General features: G+C 41.7%; 1 protein-coding gene across 1 annotated transcript in view; it reads left to right on the top strand.

The window, feature by feature from the left end:
• Positions 1-439: 439 nt before the first annotated feature.
• CPPED1 (calcineurin like phosphoesterase domain containing 1) overlaps positions 440-18,329 on the top strand; it is a 38,102-nt gene continuing 20,212 nt past the window's right edge. The window contains exons 1-2 of the mRNA XM_083872919.1: positions 440-545; positions 10,646-10,864. Of these exons, the coding sequence (XP_083729045.1) occupies positions 476-545; positions 10,646-10,864 (289 nt within the window). The 5' untranslated portion in view covers positions 440-475. The remainder of the gene's footprint in view (positions 546-10,645; positions 10,865-18,329) is intronic.

Genomic DNA, 18,329 nt, shown 5'->3' with positions numbered 1-18,329 from the left:
ACGTTTAGACACTGAGGAAACCTGACGAGAAGAACAACCCATGAAGGAACAAAATGAAGCCTGCCAATGCCTCTTTAGACACGGGGTTACTTCAGTTCGCAGGTTAGGAACAAGCTGAAAATGATATAATCTATGACTTTATTATAATTCATTTCAAAGCCGGCGCATCTCCGGGGCAGGTTCCGCTCGAAGCCGCCCCCCGCACATGGCCAGGAGCCGCCCCACAGCACCGCCCGCTCCGGGGGCTATCCCGGGGCCATCCCGGGGCTCATCCCAGGGCTCGCCCCGGAGCCGCCCGGCCCTCTCCCCGCCGCCCCCTCACTCCAGCCCCCGGCGCCTCCAGCGGGGCCGCCGCTCCCGGGCCCGCGGGGCCTCCCCGGCCTCCCGCCCGCGCCAGGCGCCGCCCCCGGCGTTGGCGGTGCCGCCCCCTCGGCGGCCGGGCCCGGCGGTGGCAGCGGCCGCGCGGGCCGGGGCGATGGCGGCGGCGGCGGCGGGGGACATGTTCCTGAGGGCCCGCGGCAGGACTCTGACCGCCTTCCGCCCAGGTACGGGGAGCGCCGGCCGAGCCGCGACATCGCCTGCGGGCTGTTCCCCGCCGCGCTGAGAGCGGGAGGGGCGTGTGAGGGAGGCCCCGGGCTTCCCTGGCGGCGGCGGCGGCGGCGGGAGGAGCCGCCAGCGGGGACGGGGAGGCGGGGAGCGGCGGGCCTGGGCCGTGTGCCGGCGAGCCCGTGGCGGGGATGCGGGGGGCAAAGGGCGGACGGACGCGGGGCTGCGGCCGCCCCTCTGTCCCCTCGGTGCCCAGATTTGTCCCCACGGTCCGGGTCCCGTGAAGATGCCAGCAGTGTCCAGCACCGGATTCGTTTTAAAATGCTTGACGTGTCCGTGCTACTTAACATGCCTCAGCAGTGTCATAGCCTATATGAGTGTGCTGCCCTGTTTCTGTACCTGTAGGGGTGACCTAGCAGGTACCGCTGGGTCACTGGGGATGGTGCTCAGAGGAGAAGCAGCCCTAGGGTGGTTCACAGCTTGGTACGATGCTGCTTTCCCCGGGGTGCGGGTCAGTACCGCAGGTGCTGCCCTGGCCCTTCCCCAGGTCAGGGGCAGCACTGCGGGCCCCCCTGGCCCTTCCCCAGGTCAGGGGCAGCACTGCGGGCCCCCCTGGCCCTTCCCCAGGTCAGGGGCAGCACTGCGGGCCCCCCTGGCCCTTCCCCAGGTCAGGGGCAGCACTGCGGGCCCCGGGCTCAGCAGCCGGGACAGAGGGCTCCCCACACCTGCCTGGTGGGCCGGGGGACGAGGCCGAGCCAGAGGTGGAGCCGCCTGTTCTGCTGGTTCTCGCTTGTGCTGGACACAGAAGAGCACATTGAACACGTTACTTGGCTGTAAAATTCTCCCAAGGATGGAGGTTCTACGGTGTGCCTGGGTTTTTCAGGGACACAGCTGTGTTTAAGACATCATTTCCTATGGCCACGCATAGAAGGTCTTTTATTTCTCTGTATTTATGAATTTCAAGTTGTATTGGTTTGGTGGGATCAGCAAGGCTGTTCCATCCCAACAATTTTTGTGGTCTTTTCTTGGGTTGCACTGGAAATATTTGGCTTTGCTTGTTGCCAAATAAAGAAAAATCACCAACTCAGAGCATGTGAAGTATATGTATACAGCCGTTCTGGCAACCTATTAATTGCAGATGGTCTGGGTGGTTTGGAACAGAATGCCTAGCATTTGCTGAGGGGACAGATGGCAGACAAGCCATCTAGTTAAATCAACTGTATAGTGAAATTTTGACAAAAGGAGTGTTCAACAGCAGTGTAAAAACTTCTGAATAAAAGCTGTATCTAACTCCTTGAAAAATTCCTTAAACATGGAAGAAAACATCGTTTGGGAATCTCTTTTTCAGGTGTGCTTCTTTCTCCTGAAGTGTCCTTGTTTGGAATTCTTTAAATATTACTTAAGATTTTTCTTAGCAGTTGGTTGTTTTTAATCTTGTTCAGATTCATTTGGCTGTCATAGTCCAGCCACCATCCTCAGATGCAATATTTTTTGTAAATAATTTACTTGGGTCTTTCTTAAGAGGCTAAAGTTCAACACAACATTTTAATAACCAAATGATAGGGGGAAAAAAAAGAGAACCAAGGAGTGTTTAAACTGAGGCAAGTTTTCATGCGGTCTAAGAGGAAAATCAGTTATCTCTGTTTTGTTGCTTTTCTCAGTCTTAAGGTTTCACTTCTGTTAAACATTTATCCACATAAAGCATGTACTGCCACTGCTATGGCTTGGCACAGTTTCCTTTTAAAATTTGAAAGCCACTATTGAGAGCTAAATTTCCTTTTTTTCTTACTACCCTTTCTGTAAAGTCCCTCTTCCACACCCTCTTCCTTGCTGGTAATTTGTTCAGTCTGCTTTTACATAACTTGGAGGTTATACCTGTAACCTGCTCTCATCTGCCCTTGATGTGGGACATGTGAATGAAGAGCTTGAGGTGAGAGATTAAAATTATCCATTATGATTGAAATTATCCATATAATCAATGAGGCACAGTAGTAAACAGTGTATAAATAAAAACATTATTGGCAGGAGACCTTTGTATGGTTTGGCTTTACTTTCTAAAATAAACTATCTCTTTTCTACCCATGTGAAATTTTGCTTCAGCTGTCTACTCCTTCTATTAGTATTTGAGTGAAGAAACAGGACCATATATTTGGGTAAGTGCTGTCTTCACCACTTCTCTCCAGAAGTCAGGGGGTTATTTTGCTTTAGGTTTTGTTTGTTTGTTTGTGTTTTGGTTTGGTTTTTTTTTGTCCCGAGTATGTCAGTAGCATGCTGTACAAAGAATTTCTGTGAAAAGTGGTAGAAAACTTTTTTCAAGTAACTAAACAAGTGATGGTTCTGCCATTTTAACTGGTTGAGAAGTGTCTATTTGAGCCTGTCTTTTGCTAGTTTTAGTTGATGGTTCCAAAGCCAGTATTGCATCCTCACAGTCTCAGTTCCACGTGTGATTTTGTGTTCCTCTGTCATGCCTCCCTTACCAATCTTTTACATACTGTCAAAGTTTATTCAGTTACTTCTCATATTTTCATTTTGCTTTGTTCTCTGTTCCTTTCCAATCTCTGGTTTTTTGCCATTTTTGAATATTGAGGTAACTTCTTGGTAGCACTTGGTAAAACTCCTATGAAGTTGGTGGTGTTTTTCCCATGTGGACTATGCTGCACTGTTTTTGCACAAAGTTCATCCTATTTTGAAGTCACTGCATGGGAAGTCTGTCCTCAGCTCTTCACAACCAGGCCTGATTCTCATGCTGCCAAATGGCTTAATTTTAGCAAATTCCACTTCCTCACTGTTCAGTTGCTGTGACAGATTGTTTTGAGTTTTTTGAGCAGTATATAGGTCCCAGAACAGATCCAGGTGGAATCTAGGTGTCTTGTCCATTTATATCTTTCTTACCAGTTTTCTATTCATGCAAGGACTTAATTTCATATTTGCAGGCAGCTTGGCTTGGTGAGTAACTGTTAGAAGCCTCTTGGAGATGGGATCAAGTGGATCTCCCATGTCCCTGTAAAAGCTGTTGATTACTCTTTCTGAAGAATCAGTAAACACAGGAGCTGCTGTCTTGGTTAGCATTTCTATCACTTGTCTGTAGAGATGCCACTTTTGCAGTCAGTTGTTACCAGACTGTTCAGGAAACCCCTTTAGATGTAGATGTAATAGTGGCTGCCTCTCTGTTCCTTTGGTGTAAGGGCAGTTTTAAGGATAACTCCCCAGAAGTTGACTGGTTTTCACTTCTGGAAAGGCCTATGGATGCCACCTAATCTGAGTGGTTTGTTAGTGCTTATGTCTATTTGTTGAATTATCTACTGGTATTTTGATTTGAGGCAGATGTGATGTGCTGTCAGGAGGAATTATCACCTTAGATCTTCACAAGTTCCCTCACAATACAAGTGGGTACAAACATGTACCTTCTTTTTAGCCTTTATTTTTGAGTGCATCTTGCATGTCTGGAACATCTGTTAACCTTAGTGAGTGTCTGGCAGGGTACCTGCTCCTGATTCCCCTACAAAGTGCTTTATTAGTTCTCAGATTTATGCTGTTTCCAGTTCTTCACTTTTTTTTAGCTTGACTTGGACTTTAGTATCTAACCTTCCCAGTGTATAAAATCTTTCCTGTTTGTTTGTTTTTTGGGTTTTTTTGAATGCTTTATCTTTTTAAAGGCTGCTGTCCTGCTTTTGCTAGCCTCCTTATGGCTGTTACTTAAGTAGTTTTGACAGTCTGGATTCTTTTTGGTCTTTCTGAAGTCCTTAGTAAATGCTGTGCATATGGTCTGAGCCTCTGGGATAGTGTCTTTGAATAGTTTCCATGCTGCCTTCAAGGATTTTTGCACTTTTTAAAAGCATCATAATTATATATAATTCGCCTTCCTTTGAAATTAAATACAACCGCAGTTGATTTCTTACTTTCAGAAGAGTGTTGGATCTTGGCACATTATGATTACTGTTCTAGAGCTCTTCAGTAATATTTTTGAGCACTGATCAGAACTGCTTCCCAGCTTGCATATTCCATTCCCAGTACTGTCTCCAACTCTCATATGAATTAGGGAAATTTTTATGTGGGTTTTGAGAAACTTTCTGTGACTTCACCTTGTCATTATGCAAGCCACCCCCCTTCACACCTACAGTTCTGGGCTGTAAAGTTTTTGTAATGAGTTTACATGTTAAATTTGGGAGTGGGCATAAGGCATGACTAGAATTTTAGCTTCTTTAGCCCTCAGTACAAATAAACTGTATCTGAGGGGGCATTTCTTACCTTGATGGTTATCTAAGAAGTTTAAAAAGTATGTCTTTTGATAACAGTAGCACTGTCTCATTTATTTGAGAAACCATATTCTGTCATTTAGTGTTTCTACTGACAGTATTTTTGTAGTCTATAATTTCTAGAATAATTACTCTTTAAAAGGTTTTATTTTCTCTCTGAAAATGTATTTTAATACCTGTTTTGAAGTTGGTTTTTTTTTTCCTGGTACTTAAAATTGTATAATTCATGGTAGGTTGCCTTGGTCATTTCAGCAGAACTTTTAGTAGTCGTATCTTTGGTAAACTCCTGGGTACACATGGATAAAAACAGCTGAATAACGTGCACATTTCTTTAGACTGAAATCTTTTGTATTTGGACATACAAAAATGATCAGTTTTCTAAGCCATATCTATTGATAATATTTTAATACATAACAAGGAATTATTAAGAATGTAGTGCAAATCCTTTATTAGTTTTCAGGCTATTTCAGGACTGAGAGTAATGGGAACAAATTGTTGCTGTTTGTGTTGTCTATGATGTATACACACTGACTTCTCATAAGAGACTCCATTTCTCTTCCTGTATAGAGCTGCTTTGGAAAACCAAGGTTGTGCTTCCTTTTCAATTTTACCCAGAAAAAGTCACTGGTACACTTTGTAGGCAGAGACAACTCAGGGCAGGGAACCATGTTCGTATTTCTGCTGTGCTCTGCTTTTCAGAGAAGTGGTATTGATTTCTGTGTCAAACCCAACGTAGCAATGAGGCCATTTGTGTATTTGTTACTATCCATGATGGACTGAGCAGGCACTGGAGATGTGTCCGTGTCCAGACTGCTCTGACACCATAGTGTCTAAAGAGAGATTATGGATAGGAGTAACTTTCCATGGCAAATCTGTTTCCATTAAATTCTGCAGAGTGTAGAGGAAGAACACCAATATATTGTTGAACCCAACCAATGTACTTATAAAAAATCCCACCAGGGAACTACTGGAAATCCCTGGTACTACATGCCTGTCAGAGGCCAGTGGTTTCTGTGAGCATTCTCAATAGTTGTGGTTGTGATCCTTGGAGATAGGGAAAGAAAAGAAAGATGAAACTAGGAAAAGCAAAAGGGGAAGAGATGAAGGCACAGCAAGAGATTAGCTATTGTCCTTTAGAAGTTGGGAGATTCGGCTGAAATCCCACCTAAGTCCTTGAAGTGTCATTTTGCCTGTGATCACAATACATGGCTGAGGTTTTGCCTGGTGAGTTGCTGCTGACTTCCTTGGTCCTTCACAGAATTAATCCTTGGATAAAATTAGAAGCTGGCACTGTTTTTCAGCCAATGCTACTAAAAATACATTGCATTGATCCTCTATCTGTACTTTGGCATGCACGGGAGCAGAAAAAGAGTAGGAAGCTATTGAAACTGAGGCATAACAACATGTTCGGAAGTTGGACTTCTTCTGTGGCGATCAGCTGTGCTTTTAAGGAGGTCTGGAACCAAAACTGATTTGAAATAGGAGTTTTCTGTTGCTTGGTTTGTAAGAGCAGCTCCACAGGCATAGTTTGTCCTTCAAAAATGGAAACCATATATAGATCGGTTATTGGAGAAGTCTGTCAACCTTTCTCTGCATTTGTGTTTTCTTACTGTTATGGCAAATTCTGAAAATTGCAAACAGCTCCAATGTCTATAGGGATGAAGAGCCAGTTTTCAGGCATTCTCAGCTTCATTCAATTTTGCGATGGAAGGGAGAAGACAGAAAAAATTATTAGTTGAATCCTAATCCTAAAAATCTGCTGCTTTACCTAGCATGCACTTCATCTAATACAGCTACATTGCTCATCTAAAGGCTTGAAAATTCATACTCCTAGTGAGAAGGATGCCTTTACTGTTATTCCCACAGAAGTCATTTGCTGCGTTTGAAGGGATGATATGTGTTGTACATGTTATTTAACTGAAACCTTCAGGAGTAGCAGCTGGGAACTGGATCATGACTAAAGGATTGCTGCAAAAGCAGCTGTTGGCCCTCCCACCACTTGTGGCCAGTGGTGTTTGTTAGTTCCCCTCTGCCAGACTTGGGCAGGCCCCCAGCATGGGAGCGAAATGATCTCCTTGAGCATCGTTCTTGAGATGCAGTGCAAAGACCAGAGGAAGGGGCTTGTGGGGCCTGACTTACAGGGCAGACAAGGTTCATTTGCTTGCCCACAGTGTCTGTTCTGTGGGTGCCAACAAGCAGCAGGTGAAAGAGAAAAGAAGGGTACAGAATAATGATCTGAACAGGGTCATTGATAAACCATTTCACTGTAAGGCAGAAGACTTCTGGATCCATCTGTGGTAGTGGAAGATGCTTTTCCCAGCTGTTTCTTGTTGCCACCCTCTTATCATATTGGTTTGTTGGAAGGGCAGTCCTGCAGACCTGGTCCTGAGGTCTTCAGCAGAATTAGTGAAATTGCACTAGTAGCAACGCTTGAAACTTTAGCTGGACTGGTGTCATGGCTTGCATAGATGAGGAGAAACTTGCAAAAGCAACTCTGAAGACAGACCAGTGAGGGCACTTCAAGAATTACCTCCTGGATGAGCTGCATTCAGAAGAGGCTTCAGATTGGTGCCAGGTGCAAGTTCGCACCAGTGTTGTACTTATACAACTCCCCTCATGATATTCTGTTCTTATATTTACATCACTTTGCAGTAATTAAAACACATTCCTGATTTTAAGTAAAAAGTTACATTGTAAGTTTAAACTATGTCCTTATATTATTTTGTTCCCATGTATTTTTGTTTGATGGGAAACAAAATCAGTGAGTACCAACTGATAAGTAATAAGCTGATGGAATTTGGTTTAAGTACTAGTAAGTACTAGGGTTATTTGTTTTATGTGTTTCTGGTTGAAGTGATCAAATAACAAGACAAAGGTGGAAAATATTTATTCAACCTTGCTGTTATTTTTGTAACTATTTGATGAGTTATTGAAAACCACAGATATTGACTGAATTATTTGACTAAGACCAGTTAATTAAACTAACATTTTAAGCAAATGTTATTTATGCAGTCCTGATTCCTGGCTCTCTTCTGATATCCCTGCTTCACTTTCTTCATTTTATCTTTTTCTTTCCTACAGGAGAATATAGCATATACCTTTGCATCATTTTCAGTTGCTTTCTTTTTTCACCTCCTATCTCCTTCCTTTTCTCCCCACTCTTCACCACCTCCACCCCTGCATCTTCTGTTTCTCCTTTCTTCTGCCATTTCTTGATTCTGTCTGTGTACTGAACTTCTCTTTTGAAATTCATCTTATCAGTCTCTCTCTTTGCCTCACATGACCATCACTCACCCACTCAAACCAAAGCATCTGTGCACAGTCTTAGAAACGCTCAGGTGCTTGAAACCTAGAGAGTTACTGCATTGGCATGAATATGAGTCAGGAAAATAAAATATCCCTGAAACATTTATTAGAATAACCCCTAGTTATTCTAATAAGTGGCTTTCCCACCTGCTCCCTGACTGTACATTGTCTGTTTGCCAGACCTGTCTATGTTGGGAGGTTCTGTCTGAAGGTCCTTGGGACCTGGGCCAGCCCTGTTGCCTGTGCCACCCAGCCAGGACTGCTCCAAGTGCTCCAGCTGCCTGTGGCCACCACCCACCATTGCTGGGGCTCTGAAAGGATAACACAGTCTGTTCATACTTGAAACACAGTCTTCAAAAACAAATGGTAGCTCTTTTTTCTAAGTAGTCTCTGTAAAAATAAACAAATGTAACTATATTTTACTTAGGCTACTATGGTAAAAATACTGGCTTCAGATTAAACAACACAAAAGAAGTAGATTTTGCTCAGCATTGATTTATCAGTACTGTCTATCAAGTTGCTGGAAGAGGGACAGGTATTAGTAGTCCTGTCATATTGTTCAAAGGTTTGATCTTTTTTCCCCATTTAATGATTAAATTGTGCCACTCCTTCAAACCAAGTTCCTGTTTCAGACATTCCCATTTTTCATTTTCATTTTGTAGGGGTCATAAAAGGTTTCTGATGCAGGCTTCCTTAGCTGATTTTTTTCCTATAGCTTTCCACCTGTAAAAACTGTAAGTTGATTTCTCTTCACAAACGGTGCCTTTACTGCATCATGTTAGCTGCTTTTATGACAATTGTATTTTTTCATGTAAGTCATAAAATAAAAACCTAAATTACTTTGTGGCATTCAGCTGGTTCCATAAGGCTTCTACTGCAAACTCATGGATAGATGGATCATTTCACTTCTCTGAACAGTTGTGTAACTTGAAAAGTAAATTTTATTTCAGAATTAAAAGTCAATGAGTGGCTAGAAGTTTCTGTCTATAAAAGATGCGATTATTATTTAGAGTAAGTCAGTGCTGGTATATAAATAATTTTGTTTAGAAATGAAATGTTAGTTTAACTAAAGTGCAGAAGCTTTCATTTGGCAAAAAGATCTGATGCCATAGCAACAGATGACAATTACAAGCAGCTTCCGGGAGTTGCCTACATTCCTCATCCCTCACTCCAGCCTATCCATATCCATGGTGCAAGAGATGAATTCTGGCCTCTGTTTTCTAACCTTCCTTGAAAGAAACACAGTCTCCTTCTTGAAAGGTGTGAAGCGTCAGTTCTAGAGCTTGTGGATGGAAATTGAAAGTACATCCATGTGTTGGACATGCTACTTCTTTACTGTTACTAGAAAACCAGTTTTGCCTCAAAATGAATTTCAGATCAGACTGACATCATATGAGAATATATTTATGGATTATATTTTAATTTTAGATAATTTGTGTCTTTTCTTTTTAGATTCAAAAGATGAATGGCTATAGGTGGATGTAGTCAGTGAGTTTTTAACAGTTTAAATGCTGTTTGAAAACCTCCAATAACAGTAAATGTATTAAGCCAAATAGAGCTGTCAAAACTAAAATATTCAGGTTGCAAATGAATGCATATAGACAGCTGGAGAAACCACAGTGTACTTGGGTTTGTACGTCAGTTCCAGCTTGAGACATAAGTGTAGGAAACCCATTTTTGTTTTAAATTTGTAGCCAACTGTTGTTTTATTTGCCCAGTGTTGAGATTTTTTTTTTCCCAATAGGGCTTGTAGTCATATATATCACTCTTTATTTGTTGTACTTGGTATTACAATACTGGAGAAAAAGATATACAAAAAATGGTACCAGTACAGATTCGGTCTTACTCTCTGCCTACGCTGACTCAATCAATGGAAATTTGTTTCTGAGTTCTCACCTTTGTGTCATAGTTCTTGCATAGCTCTAGCAATTGTGGCAACAGTAAATTTGTATTTTCAATGTTGCTGATGGTTCTGATGATGTTGGGTTTAGTGTTTGCTGACCTTGGTCTTGTGGAGCGGTTTCAGTTCTGACTCCAAACAATGTGCTACATCCAAGTTTTCTTTGAAACTATGAGAACAGAAACCATCTAAGTCCTTAATAATTTAAGAAAAGGTCTACTGGAACCATAAAATGTGAAACTTGTGTATGTTTTAACTTGTTAATTAAAGAAGCAATAATTGGAATCTTAAAAGAGTCAACTGAAATCTAATGTTATACACTTGTGCTGTGTTGTAGTCTTGTAATTTCCAGCACTATTTGCTGAATTCTTCACATACTTCTCCTCTAATCAGTCTGTAATTACTATGTGGTATAATTAGATTAATATACTTTCATTTATTACAACTACACAGTAGAGAAAAATTTTGTATTTCTGCCTTTATATTTGCCCTGTATGAATGAGTACAGAATTCTGTACTTGTGTTAGAGTGGTGTCAACCTACTGAGGTGAAGAACAATCCATTTAATGATGCATGGAAGCTTTCATTCTCCTTTAAGTGTCTCTACTGGGGTTTTTTTCCTCTTTTTTCTTCTTAGATGCTGAGTACCAATGGAAGGGGCCCTTCTACTTCATCCAAGGAGCAGATCCTCAGTTTGGACTGACGAAAGCTTGGACACATGGAGACACTGAGAATGGAGATGATGAATGGGCAGTAGAAATTAAATTAGCAGAGCAAGCAGTGCAGGCTGTTAATAAACTAAGCCCTAAACCCAAGTTCTTTGTGCTGTGTGGAGACCTTGTCCATGGAATGCCAGGTAAGGCAATTAAAAGTGCAGAATGGAGGTAGTAACTCCATTTTAAAAATATATTTCAGATTGGTAATAAGGCTAATTTACTTGACTTCAGAATAGTCTTTCATAAGTATCATTAGTATCAGTTCCTGTTCTGGTGTTTTTGGGGAAAAAATCTGTGATCTGTAGATGATTCTTGAGATATTATTCTGACTTCTTTGTCTGGATTTCCATAGCATTCATGTTTAGGCTGTACTTTCATTAATTAATTGCTTTCTTTTCAGTAAAAGAAATTTTTTTAAAAATAAAAGTCTTTTGCCTAAACAAATTGCTTTGAGATTACAAAGGGGGGGGGTCTAGCCACTGGGGAAAAGTAATGCCAAGAAAATAGCAAAAACTAGATATGGTTATTTGAGTACCTAAAGTGAGTAAGGCTTAGAGAATTCTCTAGATTTCTAGTACTTAATAAATTCAAATATTTAAGTTTATTAGAGTGCTGAAGGTCAGTGAGGTCAAGCTCTAGCAACTCTGTCCTGTGGCTGTGGGACTCTGAGCTCAGTGTGTTTCTTTTTACACTGAGGGGAAGAACAGCAAACCACCCAGAAAGGTGAGTTACAAAAAAGAGAAGTACTATTCTTGGAAGTGAAATTAAGAAGTGGTGTTACCTGCTGAGAAGTGGTCTGGAAAGCAGATCTAAGCACAGTGTCTCACATTTGTTAGCCCTGATAAGCAGCAGAGCTGCAGACAGCCCTGGCTCTGTCACTGCCAGCACCACAGTCCACCCAAGGAGCCTGCAGACATTTTGTGCTTGTGTGCTCCACTCTGCTTCACACTCCACCTGCACCTGAGGAGCTGCTTCCCAGCCCCTGCTCACACAGCAGGGCTTCAAGCACATTGGGGACCTTTCACTAATTCCTTCAGTGTCCCACAGTGTTAAAATTAAGACTTCAGCTGTCAAATTGATTGACAGTATTTATAGGCTTTCTTTTGATCAGAGCACAGTTTTGCTGAAAGAGTGGGGAAGTGTAAAAACCAACAGATTTGAGCTTGATTGAATCTACTGTGTAACACTTCAGTAGCATGATCATAAAGTATGCTATGATGCAGTTTTATTGGCTTATGTGCTTCCATTAATTTTGGAATCATCTTCCTATATATATTCCTTAATAAATGTTTTGATTGGAGTTCTAATTTGTGTAGGTGTTCCAAATATTTTGGTTTCAGTATCCCTTGTAAGAGGAATAAAAGTCAGGACAAATAATGAGTGTTACACATCCTGTTGAAAAGGATTTTTCTCTCAAAAAACTTAAATAATCCAGGAGGGTAAGTTGGTTTCTTTATACCTGGATATTTCTTAAATACTCATAAAACAGTGCAAAATTGTGAGTACTTTTGTCTCTTGTGACTTGAAACAACATTATTCTAAGGCTTCTCTGTTGGTAGAGTTTGTGTGAACTAGAGAGCCAGCAATCTTCTGACTTCCACTGGGCACTGAGTGGCTGGTTACAGCAAGTCTTGTGTGTGGTACTTCTTGTATTTGATTGTTTTGGGTTTTTTTCCAGCAGTGGTTCTCTGTAGTCATTATTGTCCTCTTGCTAGTGTATGTCTCAGTGATGTTTTAAGTACAAACCTGTTAGGGCTTTGCAAAACATTAGTATTATTCATTTTGCTGACATGTGAAAGAAACTGAGTGGATTGTACTGGTGAGATCACCTACATTATGTGACGGGTGTGCTGTGCCTTGTATAAATATTTGAAGCTGCCTTGTGCAATTTCCAAGAAATTGCAAGAAGGAGCAGTTCATTACTAAGTAAACTTAAGGGTCTTTTCCAGGCTAAATGATTCTATGACTACCTCACTTGAGCCACCATATTTTAAGTTCTCTAATAATTTCTTAGTGATTGAAATTATGTTAATAGTTTTCAAGCCTGTGTTATCATGTAGTTATATAAAGTGGTTAAGGAAATGCACTATTAAAAGGAACTGTAGAATATTCAGCTGGAACAATTACTTACTTCATAAATTGCCTTTGTGTTTATACAAATGGCTTGCTCTGCCATGCATTGATAAACATACAAGTACAATTTAACCATTAAGTTTCATAAAAGTACCGTTTTACAGCCCTTTGTCTTTCTGTCTAAACTGATGACAGAGGTAACAGTGACTTGCTGTATGGTGCAGATGCCTGTGGATTAGCAGTGTTGGACTAGTTGCCTAAGAGGACAGGGAGATTATACAGCTTTTTAATCAATGCCTGTCTGTAAAAAGCAAGCGGGCAACACAGATCTTCCTCTCTTCTCTGAAAGCATTTTATCATGCAGTACTAAGGGTAAAGTTTTTGATGGACTGTTTTAAAGCATGCACTGTGGCCATTTAGGTGAACCAGTGTTCAAGCCTTTTGCAGCGGAACTCCAAGAAATCTCAGAATTCCAGCAGCTAGAAGTGATGAACAGAATCCTGATCAGCTGGGAAGCAATCAGGCACAGCACTTGGAATCCATTACAGATGTCATTAGAGCAACGAAGTAATCATATCTTGGTATTTAGCTGCTGATTAAAAGTAGTTTGTACTCTGAATATTATTTCCAGAAGTTTTTCTTGATTACATAATCAAGAATAGGATATCTATTCTTGGTAACACTAATATTGTGGTACAATCACATCAAGAATTTTAAGCGATACCTTTTAGTGCAACTATGTCACTGAATATAATTTCTGTGAACTCGGTGCTTACACTTGGATACACCATGACAATGAAGGACTTCCTTCTGAAGGCATTTATATGCATTAAGTATCATATAATTTAGTATGACAAAAATGGTAATCTCTAAAATATTGTTGATCAGATTATGTGTTTATTTGACTGCATTTTTCTAAAACTCTGTAAATTTATTTCTAGAAATGTTACTGTTCTCATATAAAGTTGGCACCTTCTGTTTAGTTTTATGAAAACTTCCCATATTGTCCCATTACCAATGCACTCTGAGCCTGACAGTCCAGTTCCAGTCCACTAGTCAGTTCCTTACCCATTTTGTTCTCCACTCATCCAGGCTGCAGCATCCCAGCTCCACAGCCCTTTGATGATTATAGAACAGTGCCTCACAGTGACATCAGCCAGCACTCTCAATACTCTTGGATTCATCCTGTCAGTCCCATGGGTTCACCTGGGTTGCAGCTTTCCAGGAGGTGCTGGTTCCATTGTGTTTCCTGTGCCCCTTTAGCTCTGGGAGAACGTTTCAGTGCAGGGAGGCCAAGGAGGCTGTGACTACCTGTCACTTGTCACTGCCTCACACAGCAGTGGGCTGTATGTTCTTTATTGTTTCATTGCTAAAGTAGTGGTGGAAGCTTTTGCTGCCCTCTGCTAGTTGCAGCCTTCAGAGCACTTTTCCTGACAGCAGCCCTGCATACCCAGGTACTTTTTCAATGTTCTTCCTTTCAAGTATGTCTTTGATTCCATCTCCCTTCTATGTTCTTTTTTCTTTGGTTCTCAGGCATGAGTTCCTCATTTAGCCAGATCATTCTCCTTATAGCCTGCATTTTTCACTCTCCCCCTGCCTTCCCTGAGTATCCAGAAGGACCATTCTTGTATTCGTAGGAGCTTGTCTTTGAAGACTTGTCAACACTCTCCAACTCTTGCTTTCAGAACAGCCTCCACAGAGGATCCTGTACATGATCCCTGAATAAGCCAGTTTGCTGTCCTGAGGCCCCAAATGTGCTCTGTGCCTTTCCTACTCCCCTTGGGATCTTGAATTCCACCTTGGAGGCTGCTGGAGCCAGAGCTGCCAGGATTAACACATCCCCAGCACTCCTGTAGTAGTAGGACCAGGAGAGTGGTCCCTGCTTGGCCTGTCTGTGTCAAGGGATTGTCCCAGATACCTCCTGGTTCCAGATCTCCTGGACTGCTGTCAGCAGGTATCAGGGAGGTTAGTTATTCTGTAAGATCCAGGGTGATCTAGAGACTTTTTCAAGTTGCTCACAGGAGACTTAATCCATTCTTTTGCCCTTTTTGTGTGGTCTGTAGCAAAATCCCACATTTAGGGGCTGAGCTCTTCCCTGAGCCTGACTCAAGTTCAATGAGGCTGGTGTCTGTTCCACAGAATAGTGCCCTCCAAACATGGGGCAAACGCCTCCACCTTCTTTCTTGCCTGTCCTTCCTGTTCCAGTTTAACATGAACATTGTGCTTCCTTCTCCATCCCACACCTCGAGTGTAGATTGGTGTCCAGGTAACAGCATCAGCATTTCAACACTTTTGTTACAGCAGCAGAGAATTCAGCTGTTGGCAGCCAGGGTCACCCTGCTGAAACCACTGAGAAACACTGACTGAAGCTGAAAATCCAGCAACTATATTTAAGTGGCCAAATTCCTTCAGAGGAAATTGTTTAACTGCATTTTTTAAATGATGCTGCTCCTTTCAGTACCTTGATAGTTCTGGCCAGAAAAGTTATTTATATGATGTATTTAATCCAGGTGTTTAATTTTTTTTCATTAATTTTCTGGCTACACAAGTAAAAGAACAAGACAGTAAGTCTCTTGCAAACTGACTTAGCTCTGACTGTAATAAAATGTAACTGTTTAGAGACTAAATGAAATGAGACTTGTGTAATAATGTGTATAATCACAAAAAAACTGATAGAACTTGATTGAGCTCGATCTGGTAGCAGTGTGATAATGGATCAATGAGCAAGTAATGTTTATGCTTGCAGTTTTAAATTCATTTTTGTGTATATGTTAATTACAAGAAATCAAAATCACTGGAATTTACTATTATGGCACTTCAAATACACTGTGAACACTTGTACTAATTCTTTTAGTTAACATGAAGGTATAGTAATCTCTAATATACACATTCCCTAACCAGGTCATGCAGTGCTCTATAATCTCACATCAGCCTTTCCTGTCAATTAAGCCCAAGTAGTGACATTTTTCTATTTTTTTCCTACCTTTGTTTTATATTATTAAATTGTTTAATTGAGGGGTTTCAAATCATTATTTATAACACATTTCACTTTCATAAATGTATCTTTTCTACATGGAACAAGCTAAAACATCTGATTGTTTCAATGACCTTTACAGATCTGCAGTCATATTTAATATGGTTTTTTACTGCTCCTTGGGGGTTCTTGCTGTCTGTGTCTCTCACTCTCTTTGTTGGGCCATACTTGGATTGTAAGATCTTCCAGGGCTGTGTCTGTTATGTATTTTCGTGTTTTTACTGTGGCATCTAATGTGTGTTTCAGGCTGTGAGCCCAGGCATGTGTTGTCGCTGTGAATAGTTTAAACAGGAGGTGACAGAAAAAGCCCTGACAATAGACAAGCTGAAAACAGAGGTGCCCACACTATACAGAGCTCATTGCTGATGTGTTTGTGGTCATTGAGGCACTGCAGCCTTGAGAGCTGCCAGAACATTACTTTGTGTCATGGGGGAAAAAACCTAGCTGGGCAGCCAGGCAGGGTCCCAGAGCTGCAGCAGCTTGTGGTGGTGAAAGGTGTGCAGACTCACCTTCAACATCTGGCATCCTGTAAAAAGCAGTCAGGAATTTGGGAAAGAATTGTCACTGACAGAATCACTGTGGGACTGCAGGGGATGCCAGTGCTGCCCCGGTGTCCTTCCTCTGTCCCTCTCCCTGCTTTCTCTCCTCCAAGCATCGAGAGCCCCTGCCTACAGCCCGGATGTGTGGCTGTCCTGCTGCTGCTTCCAGGGGCCCCAACGCTTCTGGGACATTCTCTGGTGCCAGGCAGCTCCCCCTGCCTGCCTGCTGTGCTCTGTGCATATGTGTGTGTATCTGGTGTGTGCATCACCGCTTTGCGTTTTCCCCCAGGAATTCACACGTTCCGCTAACGCTCTTAACTCCTCCATAAAGCCTCAATAAGGCACATCAGCTCAGTTCAGCTAATTACAATTTGGGGCAACAGTATGTTCTTTATGTGAAAAGCTAAACTGCTGGCTGCGTGTCTCCTCAAAATTATATACCCTATGCTGTCTGCCATGCAGTGTTTCTTCATGTAATAAAGCAGGCGATGATGCGCAACAAGATTTTAAAAACAGGTGCCAAATGTTGGGATTCTGAGTTCATATTTAGACAGCAATTAAGTGACAGTTTTTCAAATCAGTACTTCTCCGTTTGACTTCTGCTTGACAATTTGATGATCAGAATGTGAGATGAGATGGGCATACTGGCTTTTATACAGTTAGTCCCTCTTATGAGCTGTGACATGTCCACAGAGGAGAGTGAAGTTATTTACATTCAGAATAGACAAGCTGCAGAGCTGAGGAACATCAGAGCTGATGGTTCTGGTGGCCAGACAGCAGTATGGCTTCATTTCTGTTTATAATCACTGTAGCATTTGAAGGCATCCTCTCTCCTGGGAGAATCACAACTGGATTAGCTTGAGCTTCTTTACCATGCCCAAATTGGATTTTGCAACTGCCATGGTCCAAAATATTTGTCTCTTGTTTCTGTTATATGGAGTGCCTTCACATGACTCCCTCCAAAAGTGCAGTTTTTATAGACAATAAATCTTGAGACACAGGCTGCAGTGTATAATTGCAAACCCCTTACAGGGTAACTCTAAAAAAAAACCTCTTTAATTTGCTTAATTTTCTAAACTGGGGAAAGCACACACCATAGCAAATGTTCCTAGTCAAAGCATTATTGTTTGAAACCTATTTGTCAATGTTCAGAATTCTCTTACTGAAAACACCATCTTGGGCTGGTCAGGAAAGGTCAGTGAATACTTGGTTTGTGTAAGAGCTGAGGTTGGTATTTTCCAGGAAGTCCTACCTGTCTTTTAGTCTCGGACCCGCTAAAAAGAAACATTGAGGAAATATCTGGTTTTATCAGACTTTATCAAGTCCACAGTCACTTGCCCATGTATGTTCTTCCTTGTTAGGAAATACTGCCCAGCAGTTTCTGTGCATTTGCAGGGCTGCACATTTGCAGGTGCTTTGCAGCCAGCTGAGCTGTCCCTGGCGAGGCGGGTGCTGCGCTGGAGCTTTATTGCGTCACGCGGGACTGGCATGGCCACACTGCAGGGACTGAGGTGTTGGGAGCTGGAGATTTGCTGCTGGTGGGTTCTGCACACAGGATGAGATAGGAATGTAATGCTGAAATCTGCATGCAAATGCACAAGCTGCCATTTATACATTTGTGAACTGAATAAATTACAGAGAAATGTCAGGTCCAATTCAAGTTCTTAATGCTATATACAGTGATCTGGTAAGGCATTCCACAAAGGACAAAATCTGTGAACTGCTTTTAATACTGCTTTTAAACTACCATGAAATAACCAATTTTGCTAAAACAAAATATTATTAATTTTTTTTAAAAAAATTCCCAGATAAAATTAGGCTGCACTGCTAGTCCTTAAGTGATGCATGTATATAAGGAGATATTTTGTCAAGTTTTAATTTTGATTAAAAGTATAATAGTTCTAAAAAAATCCCTTTCTCATCTAGAAGGCAAGAGCATGAATGCTGATGTTTGATTTG

This window comes from Zosterops lateralis, assembly GCF_965231275.1.
Source record: "Zosterops lateralis genome assembly, chromosome: 15".
NCBI classification, from domain to species: Eukaryota; Metazoa; Chordata; class Aves; order Passeriformes; family Zosteropidae; genus Zosterops; species Zosterops lateralis.
The sequence above is the reverse complement of the archived record's forward strand: the minus strand, read 5'-3'. Positions and strand labels throughout refer to the sequence as shown.